The 22,739-nt window shown below is 43.0% G+C and overlaps 1 protein-coding gene and 1 long non-coding RNA gene across 4 annotated transcripts in view; one reads left to right on the top strand and one right to left on the bottom strand.

Annotated features, from left to right (window-relative positions):
• Window positions 1-267: 267 nt before the first annotated feature.
• On the bottom strand, window positions 268-11,072 carry LOC138784738 (uncharacterized). The gene is made up of 4 exons (XR_011361927.1): window positions 11,000-11,072; window positions 9,213-9,309; window positions 7,454-7,541; window positions 268-454 (listed from the first exon to the last, which is right to left on the bottom strand). It is a non-coding gene; the product is annotated as an uncharacterized lncRNA (long non-coding RNA).
• A 7,859-nt stretch (window positions 11,073-18,931) lies between these two features.
• CMC1 (C-X9-C motif containing 1) overlaps window positions 18,932-22,739 on the top strand; it is a 36,962-nt gene continuing 33,154 nt past the window's right edge. Inside the window, exon 1 of one of the 3 annotated variants that reach the window (XM_069958640.1) lies at window positions 18,932-19,060. In XM_069958640.1, the coding sequence (XP_069814741.1) occupies window positions 19,042-19,060 (19 nt within the window). In that variant the 5' untranslated portion in view covers window positions 18,932-19,041. The remainder of the gene's footprint in view (window positions 19,061-22,739) is intronic. The other 2 variants (XM_069958639.1, XM_069958638.1) reach the window with 2 other exon arrangements.

Genomic DNA, 22,739 nt, shown 5'->3' with positions numbered 1-22,739 from the left:
CCCCAGGATCTGGTCACAGCAAAAATGGTAGAGGCCTTCAAAATAGGCTTAGACAAGTTCTTAGAACAAAATAATAAAAATACATATGTATAGAACCTACCCATCATCCATCCCCTACTTGGCTGAACTTGATGGACATGTGTCTTTTTTCAACCATACTATGTAACTAAATAGCCCATTCCCAGTTGATCAGCTGTTCGGTGCCCTCACTGCAGTGAGAACGGTGCTGGAAGCAGTTGGCTCTGTTCCCTGTGTAGCAGTGGCGCTGGTGTACTGCAGCCTCGACTCCTATTCACTTCAAAAAGGCATCCTTTTTTATCCTGGAAACCCCGTTTAATGATATGACTTTTGATCTTCTTAATAGGGTTGTCTCAGCAGCAACCACTTCAAGCCCAACAGCGCTTAATGGGACAGTTGAAGGCATTTCTACATCAAATCTGTGACTATGCAGAATCTAAGAAGTTGGAAAAATACAGTTAAAGCGTTATGTGGGCAGTACTCTTCCACATTGTATGTCCAGGGTTGTGGTGAGTGGGAAAAAAAAATGACTCTTGTTTACTATGCCAATTTGCCCCTGTTGTGCGACCACTTCAGGGTTTGGGGGGCTTGACTTTGGAGGCCCACTCAGCCAGAAAGTGGCTGTAAAGGTGTCCCCCATGCACTGATTGACCGACTTCTACTGTATGTCATGTCCCTGAAGCCGAAAGTGGCCACACAATGTAAACCGGAGTGGCATAGTACTGGTGGTTCAGTGCACTGGGGGCAGTACTACAGCCCTTGATGCACTGATCTGCCCCGCACACTGCCTCTTCATGGATATTCAAGCAGTGCTCTGCGGTGATATAATTTTGCACGCTGTGCTGTGCAAGAAAAGGCTTTGTGACTTTGTGATTCTTAGCCACTGTCCCAATGACTTTGGACAGGTCATTTGAAGGTCGGATCATGAGAATGGTTATTCAATCTGCACTTTCACCAGCATGTTTCTAATACATATTTCATATTTTACCCCTACACTCCTACAATTTTTTTTATCAACAGTGCTGGTCATGGCCTCCTTTTAACAAGCAGATTTATATGGGTTGAATCTAGATCTATGTAATCCACTTTTATCTAAAATGCAAAAAGGTCATAAGTGTTCATTGGAAAGGCTGCTTACCACAATTGCTCATTCACTTGCCCACTATACCAGCCCCATTCCTCACCCTTTGACTTTGCAGTCCAATTTTAGCACAGACAGGAATGATTTCAGCAAAGGGGATGTCAAAGGGGTTGACCAGGATAAACTCCTAATCAGAACTGCTGCTGGGGCCATACCAGTGCTATATACTTACCTGTCCTGCTCTCACAGTTGCCGATTCCTGGGCCACCCGCTTTCTGCTGCTGTCAGCGTTTTGACAACATCTGGTGATGAGCCACACCCACCAATAATGGCTGCTCAGCCCAGACTCTATACTGTCTAAGCTAAGCGGGCAATTCCTATGGGAATGGCAAGTCAGAGGAAGTGATGACAGTGATGGAACCAGCAGCCCGGGAACCAGCAGCTGGGGCAGAGCGGGACAGGTAAATATATATAGTACTAGAAAATGTACCCGGCGCTGCCTGGGTATAAAGTGTCAGTGTGTTAATTAGATTTGTTCCAAGGTCGCCCAGGAGGCAAATCTATGACCTTTTTTTTTATTTGTTTAAATGGAAATCGCCAGGAGCCCTATATATCCCTACAACGCTAAATACCCCGACAATTCTGCACTGTTTAGGTAAATTTTAGCTTATTCACATTAGAAATAAACTAAAGACTTTAAACATCCTAAATACCTAATAGCCAAAGTGAGATGTCATGTGATCAGACTGTATACAGAGCCTGGTTATATACAACATTGGCAGTTTTATATAGAGCCTGGTTATATACAAAGATTGTCAGTGTTATATACAGCCTGGTTATATGCAACATTGGCAGTGTTATACAGTATACAGCCTGGTTATGTACAACATTGGTAGTGTTATGCTGAGTCTGGTTATATACAACATTGGTATTGTTAGTGGAGTTCCTGTATACCTGTAGCGTATAGTTAGTGGAGGTCCTGTATACCTGTAGTGTATAGTTCTGGGGGTCCTGTATACCTGAAGTGTGTACTTTGGGGGTCCCCCCACCGACTGCAGACCATAAGTAAGGTGTGTGTGCAGAAAACCTGCAGCTTATAATAATAAATGCATACACAATCCTGCATCATCATAATCTGGCCCTCTTAGGCACTACCTTTCATTCTTGGTGAGGACAATACAGAAGAGGTTTCAAAGTTTCTAATACTGTATACACTCCCCCCCTGCAGGTAGCCCCCGTACTGTATACACAACCCCCCCCCCCCTGCAGGAAGCCCCCATACTGTACACTCCCCCCCCCCTTGCAGGTACTCCTATACTGTATATACTTCCTCCCTGCAGGTAGCCTACATATTGTAAACACTACCCCCTGCAGGTAGCCCCAATACTGTATACACCCTCCACCCCTGTGGGTAGCCCCCATACTCTATACACTCCCCCCCCCTTGCAGGTAATCCCCAAACTGTATACACTCCCCCCAATCTTGCAGGTTGTCCTCATACTGTATACATTGCCCCCCTTGCAGATAGCCCCAACTGTATACACTCCCCCCTTCAGGTAGCCCCCATGCTGTACAAACTCCCCTCTGCAGGTAGCCCCCATGCTGTATACACTCCCCCCTTCAGGTAGCCCCCCATGCTGTATACACCCCCCCAGGTAGCCCCCATGCTGTATACATTCCCTAACACCTCCTTACTGTATACTTTCCCCAACCCCACCACCTGGCAGGTAAGCCCCTTACTGTATACACTGTATATACACCGTACACTGTTAGGGTGCCTTCACACCTACCGGATCCGCAGTGGATTTCCCACTGTGAATTCGCAGCGAAATTCGCAGCGGATCCAGTGTCATTCAACCCTAGGCTCCCCTCCAGTGTGTTCAGCGCTGTGCTGCTGCCGGGCACAGCTCTCTCCTCATGGCTCTGGACGTCCCCCCGAAGCAAGCTGGAGCGGTGTATGCAGCGCCCAGAGCCGTGAGGAGAGAGCTCTGCCCGGCAGCAGCAGCACAGCGCTGAACACACTGGAGGGGAGCCTGCACCATCTAACAGCGGTCTGTGCTGGCGGGATGATGGGGGCCTCTGTCAGTGTAAGTTAATCTCCGGGCACCAAGGGGGTTAATTTACATACTCTCAGCGGGATGTCAATCTTGCTGTGAGTATGTAGTGTCATAGGGTAGAATGACACTGGATCCGCAGTGGATTTCGCAGCGAATTTGCAGCATGAAATCGGCTGCTGATCCGGTAGGTGTGAAGGCACCCTTACTGTATTTATTTCTGTGGATGTTGTGAGGCAGCACATTCCAGCTCCCTGTGTAAATGAAAGTAGTAATCCTATTGGTTTCTGCTGCTGTGCTAATTATATCACCTGTGTGTGAGGTGTGGAGATTTTCCCATTCATCTCTATGGGGCGCTCTCCCGCCTCCCCCTCCCCTCCTGTACATCTGGCAAGGAAGGGACCTTCGCTCTAACCTTTCCGGGCACCCAATGTATCTGTGGGCCAAATTTGGGGTCAAACGGTTCAGGCGTTTGGAAGTCTATACGAGACAGACAGACACTTGACGTATTTGCTGCGTGAATCAGTCTTAAAAATAAGCAGGCAAAACGCAGGTTGGCTTTATACGATTGTTCTGCGTTAAAATACGCAATTGCGTATTTTTCAAGCGTGAAGCGTGTTGTCAGCAAAGCATCAGTTGTTAAAATACGCAATTGCGTATTTTTGAAGCGTGAAGCTACATGCGTTTTTCGCACAGGTTGTTAACAACTGATGCTTTGCTAACAACAAGCTTCACGCTTCAAAAATACGCAATTGCGTATTTTAATGCAGAACAATCGTATAAAACCAACCTGCGTTTTGCCTGCTTATTTTTAAGACTGATTCACGCAGCAAATACGTCAAGTGGGTTTGTACCCTAAGGGTGCGTCCACACATACAGTATCCGCAGCAGATCTGCAGCAGATCCGTAGCAGATTAAATGGTGCAGATTTGATGCTGTGTTCAGTTATTTGGATGAAATCTGCTGCGGATCCGCAGTGGAAAATCCGCAGCGGATCCAGTACGTGTGAACGTACCCTTATGATATAGATGTAAGTATGACCCCCACAGCCCCGGCAGTATTGCTGACTAGGAGTTTATTCTGGACAACCCCTTTAATCAAGTCAACAGGGAAGGCACAAGGCTGGGAAAGTGCCCGATCGGGGGGGGTGGGAGGTGGGGGGGGGTATAGAGGCATGAAAGGAAGGAAGGATATGAGTGTATAATAGTAAACAACAGAGATGAGCGAACCTCGAGCATGCTCGAGTCGATCCGAACCCAAACTTTCGTCATTTGATTAGCGGTGGCTGCTGAAGTTGGATAAAGCCCTAAGGCTATGTGGAACATATAGTCATTGGCTGTATCCATGTTTTCCAGACAACCTTAGAGCTTTATCCAAGTTCTGCAGCCCCAGCTAATCAAATACCAAACGTTCGGGTTCGGTTTGCTCATCTCTAGTAAACAAGTAAAGAATGAAGTGTCACTAAAATATATAAAAATGCGTCTGAAAATTTTCTCCAGTATGTTTGAAATTTTGTAATTGACAATCAAATATTTAATGAAAAAATATCAAAGGTGCAATGTCAAGTTTATATCTTTAAAAGGCGCTATTCAAAATATAAAAAAAAAGCTCTTTTAATCAAGTGTCACACCTGTAGGCAGCCATAACCTCTCTTTCTTTTTTGATAACCAAAAGGTGTGGGATTTCTGCAACAGATAATTAATCTGTATTGCTATCTATAGTTTCATAGTTAACACTGTCTTAAAAGTGCAAAAACACATTCACACCTCACAAAACAGATGATTAGCTAATCAAATGACAATATGGATGTCTGAATAAAGCTTAGGAATGAATGTTATACCAAGAGTTAGTGAAGTTAATTTTTTTCATAAAATAAACGAAGCATTTATGATGAAAAAAAACCTTTAAAATATATTATTATTTAAATAATAACTAATAAAATGAATTTTAAAAAATCCTTTTACAAGAATATCAAGATTTTTTTGGCTATGTTCACACAATATCTAAAAAAGAGAAAATGTTTCCGCCTTTTCTACTTAAAAAGACGTCCGTTATTGCCGCAATGTGATTGACATCAATGTAATGCATTAAAGACTATGGAATGATGGATGACCAATGTGCACAGTGTATAAAATGACAGACGTTGTCTGCACGGACGCCAGAATAATGATCATGTCAATTATTTTCGGACGTCTTTTGCAAACAGTGGACATTATTTTTTTAGTTGTTAACACACAGTTTTTCTTTTCTCACAGTGCTTTCACCGTATTTACTATTAAATTCAATGGCTTTTCAATTAAAGAGACACCCAAAGGGCAATAAGTCCACCTAAACTAGAATAATGTACCAACAGCCATCATTGCAGGGGCAGGCAAACAGCAAAATGACGGACGTCATTTTAAGCTCAACATGATAGACATAGGGGGAGATTTATAAGGGTGTAAAATTTAGACTGGTGGAAACTGGCCACAGCAGCCAATCACAGCTCAGCTTCCAGCTCTGGTGAAAGGAAAGAGGAGCTGGTTGCTGTGGGCAGTTTGCACCAGTCTAAATTTTACACCCTTTGATAATACTCCACCATAGTTTTAAAAAGAGGGGAAAAATGTGAACATAGCCTATAGCAAATGATTATATACATTTTTGTAGTGTTTTTTTTTTTTGGGGGGGGGGGGTGACTTTTCAAAACATAGTTTTTTTATGTGTTTTTTCTGCATTCCCCCTTATATAACACTTAAAAAAAAACTTCAGAAAAAGATGTTTGACATGTCATAGAGACAGTCAGTCCAGGTTTGATGCTGAGATACCTGCCAACTAGTAAAATGAGTGGGAAGTGTTCAGATAAGCACTTCTCATCCTGTTTCATTGAAGGAGATGAATTCTATACAAGGTCTATGCACCTGTTATCGAACCTGGTGCATTTCTCCAAGCTCCTCCTAGCTATTGGTGGGGGTCTCAGCACCCAGAACATGTCTCTAAGGGTCCTTTTACACACACACACACATATCTGACAGATATTTGAAGCCAGGAACAGACTATAAACAGAGAACAGGTCATAAAGGAAGGACTGAGATTTCTCCTCTCTTCAAATACATTCCTGGCTTACATGTCTAAGGTTTTTGTTTTTTAATCAATTACATTTACTCTTGGCTTACATTGACACAAGGCTAAGTTCACACAACGTAAATTTTCTACTAAATACAGCCATTGTTGCCGACAATTTACATTGTGCTGCAGACAATGGAATCCTTGACAAAGTGTATATTCATAGCAAGCGGTCGCAACGAAAACTGAAGTGTAAGTTTTATGCGGCCGCTATTAACTGAATAGTGGCCGCACAACCCTGACAGCTCACACAATTTAGAGTGTGGCTCCAGCTGCACTTTCCATTATGTGCAATGGTGAATTGGGATGTGGGCACACACTGATGCGCCCGCATCCCAATTTAATAGAAATGAAGTTTATCCGGCAGGTACTGCAGTACTTAAAGTGACTCTGTACCCACAATCAGACCCCCCCAAATCACTTGTACCTTCGGATAGCTGCTTTTATTCCAAGATCTGTCCTGTGGTCCGTTAGGCAGGTAATGCAGTTATTGTCCTAAAAAAATACTTTTAAATTTGAAGCCTGTGCCAAGCGGGAGTATCTGTGCCTTAACTTTGCACCACCCCTGTGTCCATCCTTCCCGCCCTCTTCATCATTAGGATTGCCTCCTATTCCCCACCTGTGGTAGCCCGGCACATGGGCTGGATCGTTAAGGACCTGTGCAATGTTCAGCATGGAGAAAATGTTTCAGTGGCATTCCTAATGATGAAGAGGGTGGAGAGAAGGGACGGAGGGGTGGTGCAGAGTTAGGGCACAGACACTCCCATTTGGCACGGGCTTCAAATGTAAAAGTATTTTATTTTGGACAATAACTGCATCACCTGCCGAACAGACCGCAGGACAGATCTTGGCTTAAAAGCAGCTATCCCATCACCCGGGGGGGAGCAGCACGGACCGGAGCAGACTTCAAAGCCCACAGCCTGATGAGCAGAAAAGATAGGAACACATTGAATTGTGCCGTTCCTACTGTAAATTCGCTCATCTCTAGTAAGTACTAATGTAAAAGCACTGGAGAAGAGAACTGGAGAAGTCATTTTATGGTTTTACTATTTAATGGTAAGAGGGCCACTATAGTAAATATAATTGACAACACACTCCAGATTTAATTGCATATATAGTGTTAAATAGATCATTATGTATGCCTTATATATACATCTTTCTTAGTTGATAGGTATGGGACATCTTAATTTTTTCTCACCTTCTACTCTGGTAAATGCAGCCTACATTTTCCACAATGCCTCTGTCTTTGATAAGGAAGAAATGATCTATTCAGGTATACTCTATAACTGGAGAGACAAAGAGGAGAAAGAATGTAAAGGCACTATTACACGGAACGATAATGGGTTGAATCGGCCTTATCCGTCCGATTTTCGGTCCGTGTAATAAAGACAACGATCAGCCGATGACGTTTATAGGCTTGGACCTATAATTGTCGGGCGGCGACCGCGCAACGCTACGTGTAACAGCAGTGCGCGGCCGACAGCTGACGATATGCAAAGTGCATACATTACCTGTCCATGCTGCAGGGCTCCTCTTGCGCTCTGCTTCTCCTCGGGTCCTGCACGCTCCAGCTTCAGAGCGGCCTGTCTGAGCTGAGACAGGACCGCTGTGAATGGCTAAACAGCCTGTCAGATGAGACAGGCCGCTCTGAAGCTGGAGTGCGCGAGACCCAGGGAGAAGCAGAGTGCCAGACGAGCCCTGCAGCATGGACAGGTAATGTATACAGTTTAAGCAATATAAGGGGAGGTATAAAACAAGCAGTTATGAAAAAATTATTAAAAAAAATATGATTTTGAATTTTGCATCTTTTGTTTTCTATGTACAGTAGAGATGAGCAAACCGGGCTCAGGTTCGAGTCCATCCTAACCCGAACGATCGGCATTTGATTATTGGCGGCTGCTGAACTTGGATAAAGCTCTAAGGTTGTCTGGAAAACATGGATACAGCCAATGAGTATATCCATGTTTTCCACATAGCCTTAGGGCTTTATCCAACTTCAGCAGCCACCGCTAATCAAATGCCGAAAGTTCGGGTTCGAGGTTCGCTCATCTCTAATATACAGCTAATATTGGCCTTGTGTTACAGGAGGGGCACAGCCCTGGGGAAGTGTAGGTTTATGGTTAGGTAGGGAGTTAGGATTTTTCAGACATGCCTTTTTTCGTGAGTATCAAGTGCCTGAGCCTTTTTTGATTATCTTTCTTTTGCAGAGAGAGGCCCAAGTATGAAATCCCTTGGAAGGAGTACTTCTAAACTGTAAGTGGTATTTATTCCAATTTATATTCAATCCACCTGACCAACTTTTAGATTTGGGTCATATCTGTTTTTATTGTATTTAGTAAAAGTTACTTTTTAAAAAGTTCCATTACCTTGCTGTGATTAGGACCAGGGCTGGACTAGGACTGAAAATCAGCCCTGGCAGCCAAACCTTACCAGCCCATATATCATAACTAGCAGTGTACAATATATGCTGTATTGAATTCTGCTTTAATTGGTCACGTTCCTTAAATATGTGATCCCCACCATCAACAAGTGACAGGGGTGGGTGTACACTGCTACCGTATAAGCACCAATATCAGGGGTAAGATAGCACACATGGTTTACATGTGATGGCCAATTGCCAGGATACTTTCATTCTGGATTTCATGCTGCAGATATTAGGTGTTTATTTAAATTGATGTAATCGGAAACATGAAATCCCCAATGTATTAGGAATTAACGTACCCTTTAAGAGAATCTGTGAAGCCCATAGACCGATACTACCAATAACACCAGTATACAAGTAAGAGATAAAGCTGCCACACCATGACCACTACCATTTCTTCCACACATAAGGACCATAGAGACTATAAAAAAGCAATATTCTTCCTAAGTAGTGACCATATAGCGGTAGATTAGGCTGTACACAGGCTCTGCACATCTTTTAATTGATTATATTGCAGTTATATCCAGTGACTCACAGGGAAAGTTTTCTCTAGTTGTTCACTTTTGTTTTTCTTCGCCATCTGGCCCAGGCATCAAGAAGACTTCTCCAGCCATGACTCGTCTCCACAGAATCTGTGAGACAAAATACAAATAGTAGTCAGGCCCCTCTGGTCTATATAATAGTTAGGTCCAACTCTGTGCTTCCCTATGTTAGTTTGGCCCAATCTGTTTCCCATATGGTCTGTCAGTGTTCACGTATAACTATGGGCCTCTTCTGTACCCTCACAGTATTAGCCCAGCCCATGCCTTCATATAATGTAGTGCAGCAGTCCCTATATAGTTTATGACCCCTTTGTGAAGCAGTCCTTATAGTATAGGCCCCTCTGTGTGGCAAACCCTATATATCATACGTTACCCTGTGTAGCAGTCCCCATATAATATAGTCCTATCTGTGTAGCAACCTCATAAAATATAAGCCCTCACCCTGTGTAACAGCCCCAACATAGTATAGCCCCCCTGTGTAGCCCCCATGAAGTATAGCTCCCCGTGTAGTATCAACATAGTATGGGCCCGCTGTGTAGCCCCCACACAGTACACCCCCAATTAGTATGGGCCCCCCTGGGTAGCCCCCACAAAGTCTGACCCCCTGCAAAGTCCCCATTACTGCCCCTCCCCAGTGTGTGGCAGAAGTTGTAGACGCGATCAGTATCTGACGGCCCGGGCTGCTGTGCTACTAATTTAAATTAATTAAAAAATTAAAATTCGGAGAATGGGCAGCCCCCTTGACAGGTAATCTAGGCAGCTGGTGTGCCAGATTACCAATTCGGGCATGATTAGGACTACTTTCGTGATGAAACCCCTCTTGCTGTGGTGCTATTATAGTCTTTCTTTCTGCTCACATAACATCTAACATTGTGAAGCCAATGCATTTACCATATTTACAATTATTAGCCTCCCACCTCCTGTTGCCAGTAAGGGAGGTCTCCCACCTTACTTGCCAGTAAATCTGGTGTCTTTTCGAGGGGGGGGAGGGTATGGTGGTATTGGTCAGGTCTGGAGGTTTATCCAGTCACAGTATGGTGGTATTGTTAAGGTCCGGTGTGGCGGCGTTAAATGTGACGCCTGGAGCTATTACCTCCCAATCTACCAATCCTGTGGTGAGAATTCCTTCAGACAATATGCAGTAAATACGCACAGTAAACGTGGGAATGCGGCCTTAAACTGACCAGATACCAATATGATGTTCAGAAACTAGAAAATCATGATGCTAATTATTGAGTGAAGATGGGGCGTCTTTAGGGTTAGTAACTAGGGCAGCAGCAGCTGGTAATATGGCCCTGATAATCCCCTCCATCTCCACGTGCTGTACTCTATAGTACTGTACTGTAAATCATCCCCCAACACAATGCCAGCCCATTCAGTCCAGATTATATAGGTTATCACATGGAAGGAAGTTGTTTGTAACAACAGCCACAATTTCAAGCCAGTATTTAAACCTTTCAATTTTGAAGACAGTGGGGGAAATACATAAAAAGTGCACTATATCCAGTACTGTGTCATGGCATAGTGAGGAAGAGTAAGTGCTGTCCTCTGCAAGAAAAATAAAGTCTACGTGTAAGTAATTCTGTAGTAGTGCAGTGTATTGGATCAGTAATCAGCAGATATAGTATAGTATATAGATATAGTATAGTGATGTACACTAGTGAAAAAGTAAAAACAAAAGTGTAAAATAAAACATAAAAAATCCCCCACTCTCCCCCAACAATAAAAAATGCATTATATTCCTCACAATTTTATGTAAAACACTTAAAAAACACAATACCTATAGATGTTTGATATCGTCACGTCACAACCCAAGCTATAAAACGATATTACTATTCATACCGCAAGACGCACGCTGTAAAATAAATAAAAATAAAACAGCACATGAATTGCTGTATTTTGTCAATTCTCCTATGAGAAAACATCATAAGAAAGATCCAAAAGTCATATATATGTAAAACTTGGTATCAATAAAAACTATACATCTTCCCACAAAAAAATTAGCCCCAAACCAGCTCCGTCACGTGAAAGATAAGAATGCTATGGATCTTGCAATGTGGCAACACTTTTTGTGTGTGTGTTTTTTTTAGGAAGATAGTTTCTATCGTGCCAAAGTGGTGGTAGTAGAAATTTGTTTTCGCTGTAACCATATTGACCCAGAGAATACATTTATTATGTTATTTTTACTGCACACTGGATAGTGTAAGTTCATTTAGGAATATATTAAAATAAATTAAAAGATTTCTTTTATCCCTCCAAAAAATGAATTAATAAAAATTAATCAATAGGTTTAACAACTTTGTACATATTGTAGGTTTTATAACTCTGAAAAGGGTGGCATTAAAAAGTATAAGTTGTCCCACAAAAAAACAAGACCTCATATGGCTGCGTGTGCAAAAATAAAACGCTGCGACTCTTGGAAGGCGGCAAAGAAAAACAGTATAAAAATGTCTTGGTCATTAAGGTCCAAAATAGGCCGGTCACTAAGTGGTTAAAGCAACATAATGGTATCAGTGGTACAGATTCGCTTGAAAGACACCATATTGGATCAAAGGCATCAAAGGCATGTTTTTCTAATGGGTAATCATGTAATATATGAAAGAAGACCAGAACTGTCTCAGAAATCAGCTTCCTGATATCTCTTGTGGTTCAAAAGTTATCAATGTGCTGTTGATGTGCTGTCCATGGTGCTGAACCCAGAGGTAAAGGCGCTGGATCCCATCATTATGAACCTGCATAACATTCTGGCTTTCTGGGTTGATAACTTTTACACCATAAGAGATATTGCAAATCCGATTGTGGCAATCAATTTCTGAGACAATTCTGGTCTTCTCTGATATAATTCATAACCACCATTCCCTTGGAAAAATTTTCACTTGATCCATTATGGCAACTTTCAAGATGGCGGCCACATACCAGACATACTGTAGCCTAAAATATAGACCCCCTCACTCATTACTTGCTGGGGTATTTAGTCCTGAGACTTTTCACCATGTAAAGAAAACATGCTTAATGGTGCAAATCACATAGTTATGGGAGTGTACAGTAGGCATACTCATATGGGCAGCTGATACATATCACATTATTATGGGGGTGTACAGTAATCATACTGATATGGGCAGCTGATACATATCACATAGTTATGGGGGTGTACAGCAGGCACGCTGATACATATCACATAGTTATGGCAGTGTACAGTAGGCCCGCTTATACATATTACGTAGTTATAGGGATCTACAGTAGGCACACTGATATATCACATTATTATGGGGGTGTATAGTAGGCACGCTGATACATATCACATAGTTATGGGTGTGTACAGTAGGCACGCTGATACATATCACATTATTATGGGGGTGTACAGAGGGCCCGCTGATACATATCACATAGTTATAGGGGTGTATAGCAGGCACACTGACATATATCACATTATTATGGGGGTGTATAGTAGGCACACTGATATATAACACATAGTTATAGGGGTTTACAGTAGGCACGCGCATATATATCACATTATTATAGGGGTGTACAGTAGGCACGCTGATACATATCACATAGTTATGGCAGTGTACAGTAGCCACGCTTATACATATTACATAGTTATAGGGATGTACAGTAGGCACACTGATATATATCACATAGTTATAGGGGTTTACAGAAGACACGCTGATACATATCACATAGTTATAGGGGTGTATAGTAGGCGGACTGACATATGTCACATTATTATGGGGGTGTATAGTAGGCACACTGATATATATCATATAGTTATGGGGGTGTACAGAAGGCACGCTGATATATTTCACATTATTATGGGGGTGTATAGTAGGCACACTGATATATATCACATTATTATGGGGGTGTATAGTAGGCATGCTGATATATATCACATTATTATGGGGGTGTATAGTAGGCACGCTGATACATATCACAGTTATAGGGGTGTATAGTAGGCGCACTGATATATATCACATAGTTATGGGGGTGTACAGAAGGCACGCTGATATATATCACATTATTATGGGGGTGTATAGTAGGTACACTGATATATATCACATTGTTATAGGGGTGTATAGTAGGCGCACTGACATATATCACATTATTATGGGGGTGTATAGTAGGCACACTGATATATATCACATAGTTATGGGGGTGTACAGAAGGCACGCTGATATATATCACATTATTATGGGGGTGTATAGTAGGCACACTTATATATATCACATAGTTATGGGGGTGTACAGAAGGCACGCTGATATATCACATTATTATGGGGGTGTATAGTAGGCACACTGATATATATCACATAGTTATAGGGGTGTATAGTAGGCGCACTGACATATATCACATTATTATGGGGGTGTATAGTAGGCACACTGATATATATCACATAGTTATGGGGGTGTACAGAAGGCACGCTGATACATATCACAGTTATAGGGGTGTATAGTAGGTGCACTGATATATATCACATAGTTATGGGGGTGTACAGAAGGCACGCTGATATATATCACATTATTATGGGGGTGTATAGTAGGCACACTGATATATATCACGTAGTTATAGGGGTGTATAGTAGGCGCACTGACATATATCACATTATTATGGGGGTGTATAGTAGGCACACTGATATATATCACATTATTATGGGGGTGTATAGTAGGCACACTGATATATATCACGTAGTTATAGGGGTGTATAGTAGGCGCACTGACATATATCACATTATTATGGGGGTGTATAGTAGGCACACTGATATATATCACATAGTTATGGGGGTGTACAGAAGGCACGCTGATATATATCACATTATTATGGGGGTGTATAGTAGGCGCACTGATATATATCACATAGTTATGGGGGTGTACAGAAGGCACCCTGATATATATCACATTATTATGGGGGTGTATAGTAGGCGCACTGATATATATCACATAGTTATGGGGGTGTACAGAAGGCACGCTGATACATATCACATAGTTATAGGGGTGTACAGTAGGCACGCTGATATATATTACATTATTATAGGGGTGTACAGTAGGCACACTGATACATATCACATAGTTATAGGGGTGTATAGTAGGCGCACTGACATATATCACATTATTATGGGGGTGTATAGTAGGCACACTGATATATATCACATTATTATGGGGGTGTATAGTAGGCACGCTGATATATATCACATTATTATGGGGGTGTATAGTAGGCACGCTGATATATATCACATTATTATAGGGGTGTATAGTAGGCACACTGATATATATCACATAGTTATAGGGATGTACAGTAGGCACACTGATATATATCACATAGTTATAGGGGTGTACAGAAGGCACTCTGATACATATCACATAGTTATAGGGGTGTATAGTAGGCACACTGACATATATCACATTATTATGGGGGTGTATAGTAGGCACACTGATATATATCACATAGTTATAGGGGTGTACACAAGGCACGCTGATATATATTACATTATTAAAGGGGTGTATAGTAGGCGCACTGACATATATCGCATTATTATAGGGGTGTACAGAAGGCACGCTGATATATATCACATTATTATAGGGGTGTATAGTAGGCGCACTGATATATATCACATAGTTATAGGGGTGTACAGTAGGCACGCTGATATATATCACATTATTATAGGGGTGTATAGTAGGCGCACTGATATATATCACATAGTTATAGGGGTGTACAGTAGGCACGCTGATATATATTACATTATTATAGGGGTGTACAGTAGGCACACTGATATATATCACATAGTTATAGGGGTGTATAGTAGGCGCACTGACATATATCACATTATTATGGGGGTGTATAGTAGGCACGCTGATATATATTACATTACTATAGGGGTGTACAGTAGGCACACTGATATATATCACATAGTTATAGGGGTGTACAGAAGGCACGCTGATATATATTACATTATTATAGGGGTGTATAGTAGGCGCACTGACATATATCACATTATTATGGGGGTGTACAGTAGGCACGCTGATATATATTACATTATTATAGGGGTGTACAGTAGGCACACTGATATATATCACATTATTATGGGGGTGTACAGTAGGCACGCTGATACATATCACAGTTATAGGGGTGTACAGTAGGCACACTGATATATATCACAGTTATAGGGGTGTACAGAAGGCACGCTGATATATATTACATTATTATAGGGGTGTATAGTAGGCGCACTGACATATATCACATTATTATAGGGGTGTATAGTAGGCGCACTGACATATATCACATTATTATAGGGGTGTACAGAAGGCACGCTTATATATATCACATAGTTATAGGGGTGTATAGTAGGCGCACTGACATATATCACATTATTATGGGGGTGTACAGTAGGCACACTGATATATAACACGTAGTTATAGGGGTTTACAGTAGGGACACTGATATATATCACATTATTATAGGGGTGTACAGTAGGCACGCTGATATATATTACATTATTATAGGGGTGTATAGTAGGCACACTGATATATATTACATTACTAGAAAATGTACCCGGCGCTGCCCGGGTATAAAGTGTCAGTGTCCTGTATAACTGCAGGGTCGTATTTACCATTAGGCACCCATGGTCTGGTGTGTAGGGTAGCACCTTGCAGAGGGGCAGTACCCTACTGTTCAGACTTGCCAGAAAATCTGGTGTCTTTTCGAGGGGGGTATGGCGGTATTGGTCTGGTATAGCGGTGTTTTCCAGTCACAGTATGGCGGTATTGGTCAGGTCTGGTATGGCAGTGTTATTCAGTCACAGTGTGTCGGTATTGGTCATGACTGGTATGGCGGTGTTATCCAGTCACAGTATGGCGGTATTGGTCAGGTCTGGTGTGGCTGTGTTATCCAGTCACAGTATGGCAGTATTGGTCAGGTCTGGTATGGCAGTGTTATTAAGTAAAGTGTGTCGGTATTGGTCATGTCTGGTATGGCGGTGTTATCCAGTCACAGTACGGCGGTATTGGTCAGGTCTGGTGTGGCGGTGTTCTCCAGTCACAGTATGGCGGTATTGGTCAGGTCTGGTATAGTGGTGTTATCCAGCACAGTATGGCGGTATTGGTCAGGTCTGGTGTGGCAGTGTTACCCAGTCACAGTATGGCGGTATTGGTCAGGTCTGGTATGGCAGTGTTATCCAGTCCCAGTATGGCGGTATTGGTCAGGTCTGGTGTGGCGGTGTTACCCAGTCACAGTTTGGGATACCTGTCCTGTAGTGCCCTGTATATACATGTACTGTATAGATGGAGTAGGGGTCCTGTATACATGTACAGTATTGATGGAGTAGGAGGTCCTGTATATACATGTACTGTATAGATGGAGTAGGGGGTCCTGTATACATGTACAGTATTGATGGAGTAAGAGGTCCTGTATATACATGTACTGTATAGATGGAGTAGGGGGTCCTGTATACATGTACAGTATAGATGGAGTAGGGGGTTCTGTATATATGTACTGTATAGATGGAGTAGGGGTTTCTGTATATACATGTACTGTATACATGGAGTAGGGGGTCCTGTATATATATATATGTACTGTATAGATGGAGTAGGGGGCCCTGTATATACATGTCCTGTATAGATGGAGTAGGGGGTCCTGTATATACATGTACTGTATAGATGGAGTAGGGGGTCCTGCATATACATGTACTGTATAGTTGGCGTAGGGGGTCCTGTATATACATGTACTGTATAGATGGAGTAGGGGGTCCTGTATATACATGTACTGTATAGATGGAGTAGGGGGTTCTGTATATACATGTACTGTATAGATGGAGTAGGGGGTCCTGTATATACATGTACTGTATGGATGGAGTAGGGGGCCCTGTATATATATGTACTGTATAGATGGAGTAGGGGGTCCTGTATACCTGTACTGTATAGATGGAGTAGGGGGTCTACCAGTTATTACTGTGGATGTTGTGAGGCAGCTTCCCTAGCAACCATTGCTCCCTGTGAAAATGAAAGCAGTAATCCTATTGGTTGCTAAGGCTCCAACTGCCGTGTCTGCTGCAGCTAATTATATCACCTGTGTTTGCAGTGAGGAGATTTTCCCATTCATCTCTATGGGGTGCCTCTCTTTCCCCTCCCCCTCCCCTCCTGTACATCTGGCGGGGACGGGACCTTCGCAATAACCTTCCCGGGCACCCAATGTATCTGTGTGCCAAATTTGGGGTCAAACGGTTCAGGCGTTTGGAAGTCTATAGAGGACAGACAGACAGACAGACAGACAGAAGGACAGACAGACAGACTTTGATTTTTATGATATAGATTATAGGGGTGTATAGTAGGCGCACTGACATATATCGCATTATTATGGGGGTGTATAGTAGGCGCACTGACATATATCGCATTATTATGGGGGTGTATAGTAGGCGCACTGATATATATCACATAGTTATAGGGGTGTACAGTAGGCACACTGATATATATTACATTATTATAGGGGTGTATAGTAGGCGCACTGACATATATCGCATTATTATAGGGGTGTATAGTAGGCGCACTGACATATATCGCATTATTATAGGGGTGTATAGTAGGCGCACTGACATATATCGCATTATTATAGGGGTGTATAGTAGGCGCACTGATATATATCACATAGTTATAGGGGTGTACAGTAGGCACACTGATATATATTACATTATTATAGGGGTGTATAGTAGGCGCACTGACATATATCGCATTATTATAGGGGTGTACAGAAGGCACGCTGATATATATTACATTATTATAGGGGTGTACAGTAGGCACACTGATATATATCACATAGTTATAGGGGTGTACAGAAGGCACTCTGATACATATCACATAGTTATAGGGGTGTACAGTAGGCACGCTGATATATATTACATTATTATGGGGGTGTATAGTAGGCGCACTGACATATATCGCATTATTATAGGGGTGTATAGTAGGCGCACTGATATATATCACATAGTTATAGGGGTGTACAGTAGGCACACTGATATATATTACATTATTATAGGGGTGTATAGTAGGCGCACTGACATATATCGCATTATTATAGGGGTGTACAGAAGGCACGCTGATATATATTACATTATTATAGGGGTGTACAGTAGGCACACTGATATATATCACATAGTTATAGGGGTGTACAGAAGGCACTCTGATACATATCACATAGTTATAGGGGTGTACAGTAGGCACGCTGATATATATTACATTATTATGGGGGTGTATAGTAGGCGCACTGACATATATCGCATTATTATAGGGGTGTATAGTAGGCGCACTGATATGGGCAGCTGGTGCATATTACATAGTTATGGGCCTGTACAGTAAGAATCCTAATGTGGGAATTAGCTGCACAATGCTATCCAGGGGTGTCAGGCTCAGGCCCTCCAGCTGTTCCAAAACTACAATTACCATCATGCCTGGACCGCCAAAGCTTTAGCTGTCCGGGCATGATTGGAATTGTAGTTCTGGACCAGCTGGAGAGCCTGAGTCTGACACCTGTACTAGAATGCATCTACTCCATGCTCTCCTGTGCTGTTCTGCGCTGCCAACAGGGCATGAATTGTCAGATAAATCCCCTCACAGCACCCGGGCAGCAGCCGCACAGCACACCCCAGCAGCTGCCTCCCCGCCATACTGACAGAGATCCGGAATAGCTACACTGCGCTGTCAGACATCAACCCCGCCCACTCTGCGTTACCCGGATGTACATGACAGAACAGGGGGCGGGGCATCACGACCCATGGAAGGTCACATGCCGGCTGCTGGAAGCGCTTGCCTGATACGCTTCTAGGTACTTGTCCCCTGCACCATGGACGCCGGCACAGCGGGTAAGCCCTGCCCTGGCCTCTGCTCACTGACACGGGCGGCACACGTGGCTCCGTACAGCGCCGCTCTCACACCTGCCGTATTATAGTGGCCGGGCTGTGCAGTGTGCTCGGTGCTGTCTATCTGCACCACACAGCCTGCTCGTCCTGTCGCAGGGGCCAAGGTTTCTTATAGATAATACTGTAAATACTAAGAACAATAACATCACTACCTCATATCCAGCAGCTAGGCTTGTGCTGGGCTTAAAGGGGTATCCTGGGCATAGAGAATGGTTACTCCTCACGTACTTTTGTGGCCCTTATTAGTGACCTCTCTATATTCTGCTCTTCTATGTACTTTTCCCGGGGTGTCATTAAGCAAAAAGCAAATGGACATCACTGTTTCATCATCAGATTCCTTAAAGGGGTAGTCCACCAAAAAAAAATTTCTTTCAAATCAACTGCTACCATGAAGTGCCAGAGATTTGTAATTTACTTCTATTAAAAAATCTCAAGCCTTCCAGTACTTATCAGCTGCTATATGCCCAACAGGAAGTTGTATTATTTCCAGTCTGGAGAGCAGGAGAGGTTTTCTATGGGGATTTGCTCCAGCTTTGGACAGTTCCTGACATGGACAGAGGAGGCAACAGAGAGCACTGGGTCAGACAGGAAAGAAAACACAACTTCCTGCTGGACACACAGCAGCTGATAAGTACTGGAAGACTTAAGTTTTTTTTAATAGAAGTGAATTACAAATCTCTGGCACTTTATGGCACCAGTTGATTTGAAATAAAAAATTTTTGGGTGGACTACCCCTTTAAGATATTCTTAAAGGGGTATTCTGGGCATACAAAATGTTTTATAGAGGAGTGGGTACACTTAAAAAGAAAAAGCATACTCCCCTGCCCTGATCTCCCACATCTGCCTTTCTGGCACCACTTCCTCTGAGGTGTGATTATTGCAGGAAATGCCTGCTCAGCCAATCAGTGCCTCATGTGGCTCAGTGCTGCAACCACTTATTGGCTGAGCAGGCATTTCTTGCAGGAACCCGGCAGCAGAGCTCCAGTAAGGGATCAGGACAGGGAGTATGCTTGTTTTTATTTAGAAAGCACCCCCACTACATTGATAAACATTGTGTAAGCTTATTTTTAGGAACATGACACTGAAACAGTGATGTCAGTATGCTGTACATTCAGGGACTCCCCAGCCAAAGTGTGTAGCGCATTGGAATATAGAGATATCACTTACAAGGGCCACATAGGAACCTGGAACATGTGGGAGGATGAGGCCACAATCTGAGGCATGTCTTTTGCTGGGTTTTTCCATGGTTTTGGACACAGATTATCCCCATTCACTATAGTTTACCTGCTTCCTGGCATCCAAACACAAGGGATAGGTGGAAACAAGTGACATGTCGTAGATACGCACTGAAAATGTGCACTTTTGGAGTTTATTTAATGTATCCGTTTAATGAGAAAAACGGATGCATTGGTGGGCATCCATTTGGATCCATTGTTCCATTGACTACAATAATAAAAAGAGAACAGATCAAAATGTATCCTTTTTTTTTTTTTTTTTTTTTTTTTTTAGCGTGCACAAAACCGTGGTTTACTGATCCGTTAAACCAAGGGTGGGAAATAGAGATGAGCGAACCGGGTTCGGGTCGATCCGAACGTTCGGTATTTGATTAGCTGGGGCTGCTGAACTTGGATAAAGCTCTAAGGTTGTCTGGAAAACATGGATACAGCCAATGACGATGGGCTTTATCCAACTTCAGCAGCCACCGCTAATCAAATGCCGAATGTTCGGGTTCGGATGGACTCGAGCATGCTCGAGGTTCACTCATCTCTAGTGGGGAACTTTGTTCTTGTCTAGGGCCATTCAGGCATTTATAAAATAATTAACCCCCAGTGATGCCCCTGGTAGTCTAGTTAATCCCCGGTGTCTGTACATAATGAAAAGAAATAAACATCCTACTTACCTTTCCTTCGCTCCCTCGCAGCCCAAGTCCTCTTCTCTCTCCTGTGCCGGTCTTCTCCTGAAGGCAGCGCTCGATGAAATGATGTCATTGTACGCAGCCCGCAAGACAAAGTAGACCTGTGCCACTCTGGTAGGGCAGGAGCCCACATGCACAGCATCCTCCCGTGTCTAGCGGCCAGCCACATTCTTATATTGTTTGCGGTGCCTGCCAAGACCCAGGAAGGCTGCAGGCTACATCAGAAGATGTCGGGGGCTGGATGTTCCCCACCTCTTCGTTAAACGGACAGCAAAAACGCAAAGTGAACCCAGCCTTATTTAAACATGTAATGCACGCAAATTATGTATAAAAATTTCTGAAAAAACACCATGAGGCATGGCCTAAAGGCATTACCAAAGAGTTCCTCTGGGGAAGGTAAAACGTGGAGGATAAAAAGACATGGAGAAGGAAGGGAAAGAGTAAACCGAAATAGTGAGACATGGAGACAGTGGTAGGATAATAAAGGTTGTATGCACGGCCGGACTTGGACTAAAAAGCAGTCCTGGCACATGAATGACCCTTCCAGGACCACATAAATATCATCCAACCCCCCTAGGCAATTTCAACAGCTCTTAAAGGCAATCCCCCATAGGTGATATCTGCCCTATAGGTAGTCCCCTGTAGGCAATACTTCCTCATGTAGGGAAACCACTTTACTTGTAGGCAGTCCAAATCCCCCCTGTAGGAAATCTTCCCATAGAATTCCCCAACCTCCAACCTGAAGAAAGCCTCCACCCACCCCTGTAGGCATCCAACCTGTAATAAGCCTCCCCCATCATTGTAGGTATCCCATCTAAAAAAAAACACCGCCATCTTCTTTCACATGAAGTCACTTGTGCACTGGGGAGTGTGTGGCCTCTTGTGACTGGGGGCACCTGGCCTTCCACAAGAGGGACTGGCAGAGTGGGGAGCCTGTGGCTTCTCATTCTGTCAGTGGACCACATTTAACTATAAATGCTCATTAGGAGTGCCTATGGTTAAAGGAGTATTCCACTCAAACATAACTTTTGATATGCTGCTGCCTATGTGAGACCAACAATTCATTCCATACTTGTTGTTTTATATTCAGTCTCCTTCCCCCAGTTCTCAGCTGCTTCTTTCTGCTGAAAAGACAAAAATCTGTGTGTGAGCTTTTCTCTCTGTCTCCCCCTCCTCCCTGCATTACAAAGAGACTTGTTTACATCAGCTGTCTTAGAAGGTAGGGGGGAGACAAAGAGAAAAGCTCACACACAGATTTTTGTGTTTTCAGCAGAAAGTAGCAGCTCAGAACTGGGGGAAGGAGACTGATTAGATAATAACAAGTATGGAAGGAATTGGTAGTTTCAACATGGGCAGCAACATATCAAATATTATATTTGAGTGAAATACCCCTTTAAAAGCATAGGCAAATTCCAGTCTTACCCAGGCTAGCCCACTCCTGGTGATGTGCTTTTTTTTTTCAACACATCACCAGAAGCAGACATGACTGGCCCATCTGATATTTGCCAGAAATGCCAGATGACCAGTCTTTCCCTGGTTGTATGACAAATCCACTTTCAATTTGATCTTGAAGGCTATAATGGGAACCATCATATTTCCAGTAGACTAGTGCTTCTCAAACTGTTGGGCACATATGGGAAGGCAGTTTTGTCAGTGACTATAAGCTGCACAGTCCTTTCCCTGGCTGCAACAGTCTTCGGTTATCAA

This window comes from Dendropsophus ebraccatus, chromosome 2 (genome assembly GCF_027789765.1).
Source record: "Dendropsophus ebraccatus isolate aDenEbr1 chromosome 2, aDenEbr1.pat, whole genome shotgun sequence".
Lineage (NCBI taxonomy): Eukaryota > Metazoa > Chordata > Amphibia > Anura > Hylidae > Dendropsophus > Dendropsophus ebraccatus.
Note: the sequence above shows the minus strand (reverse complement) of the source record. Positions and strands in the feature narration are given on the sequence as shown.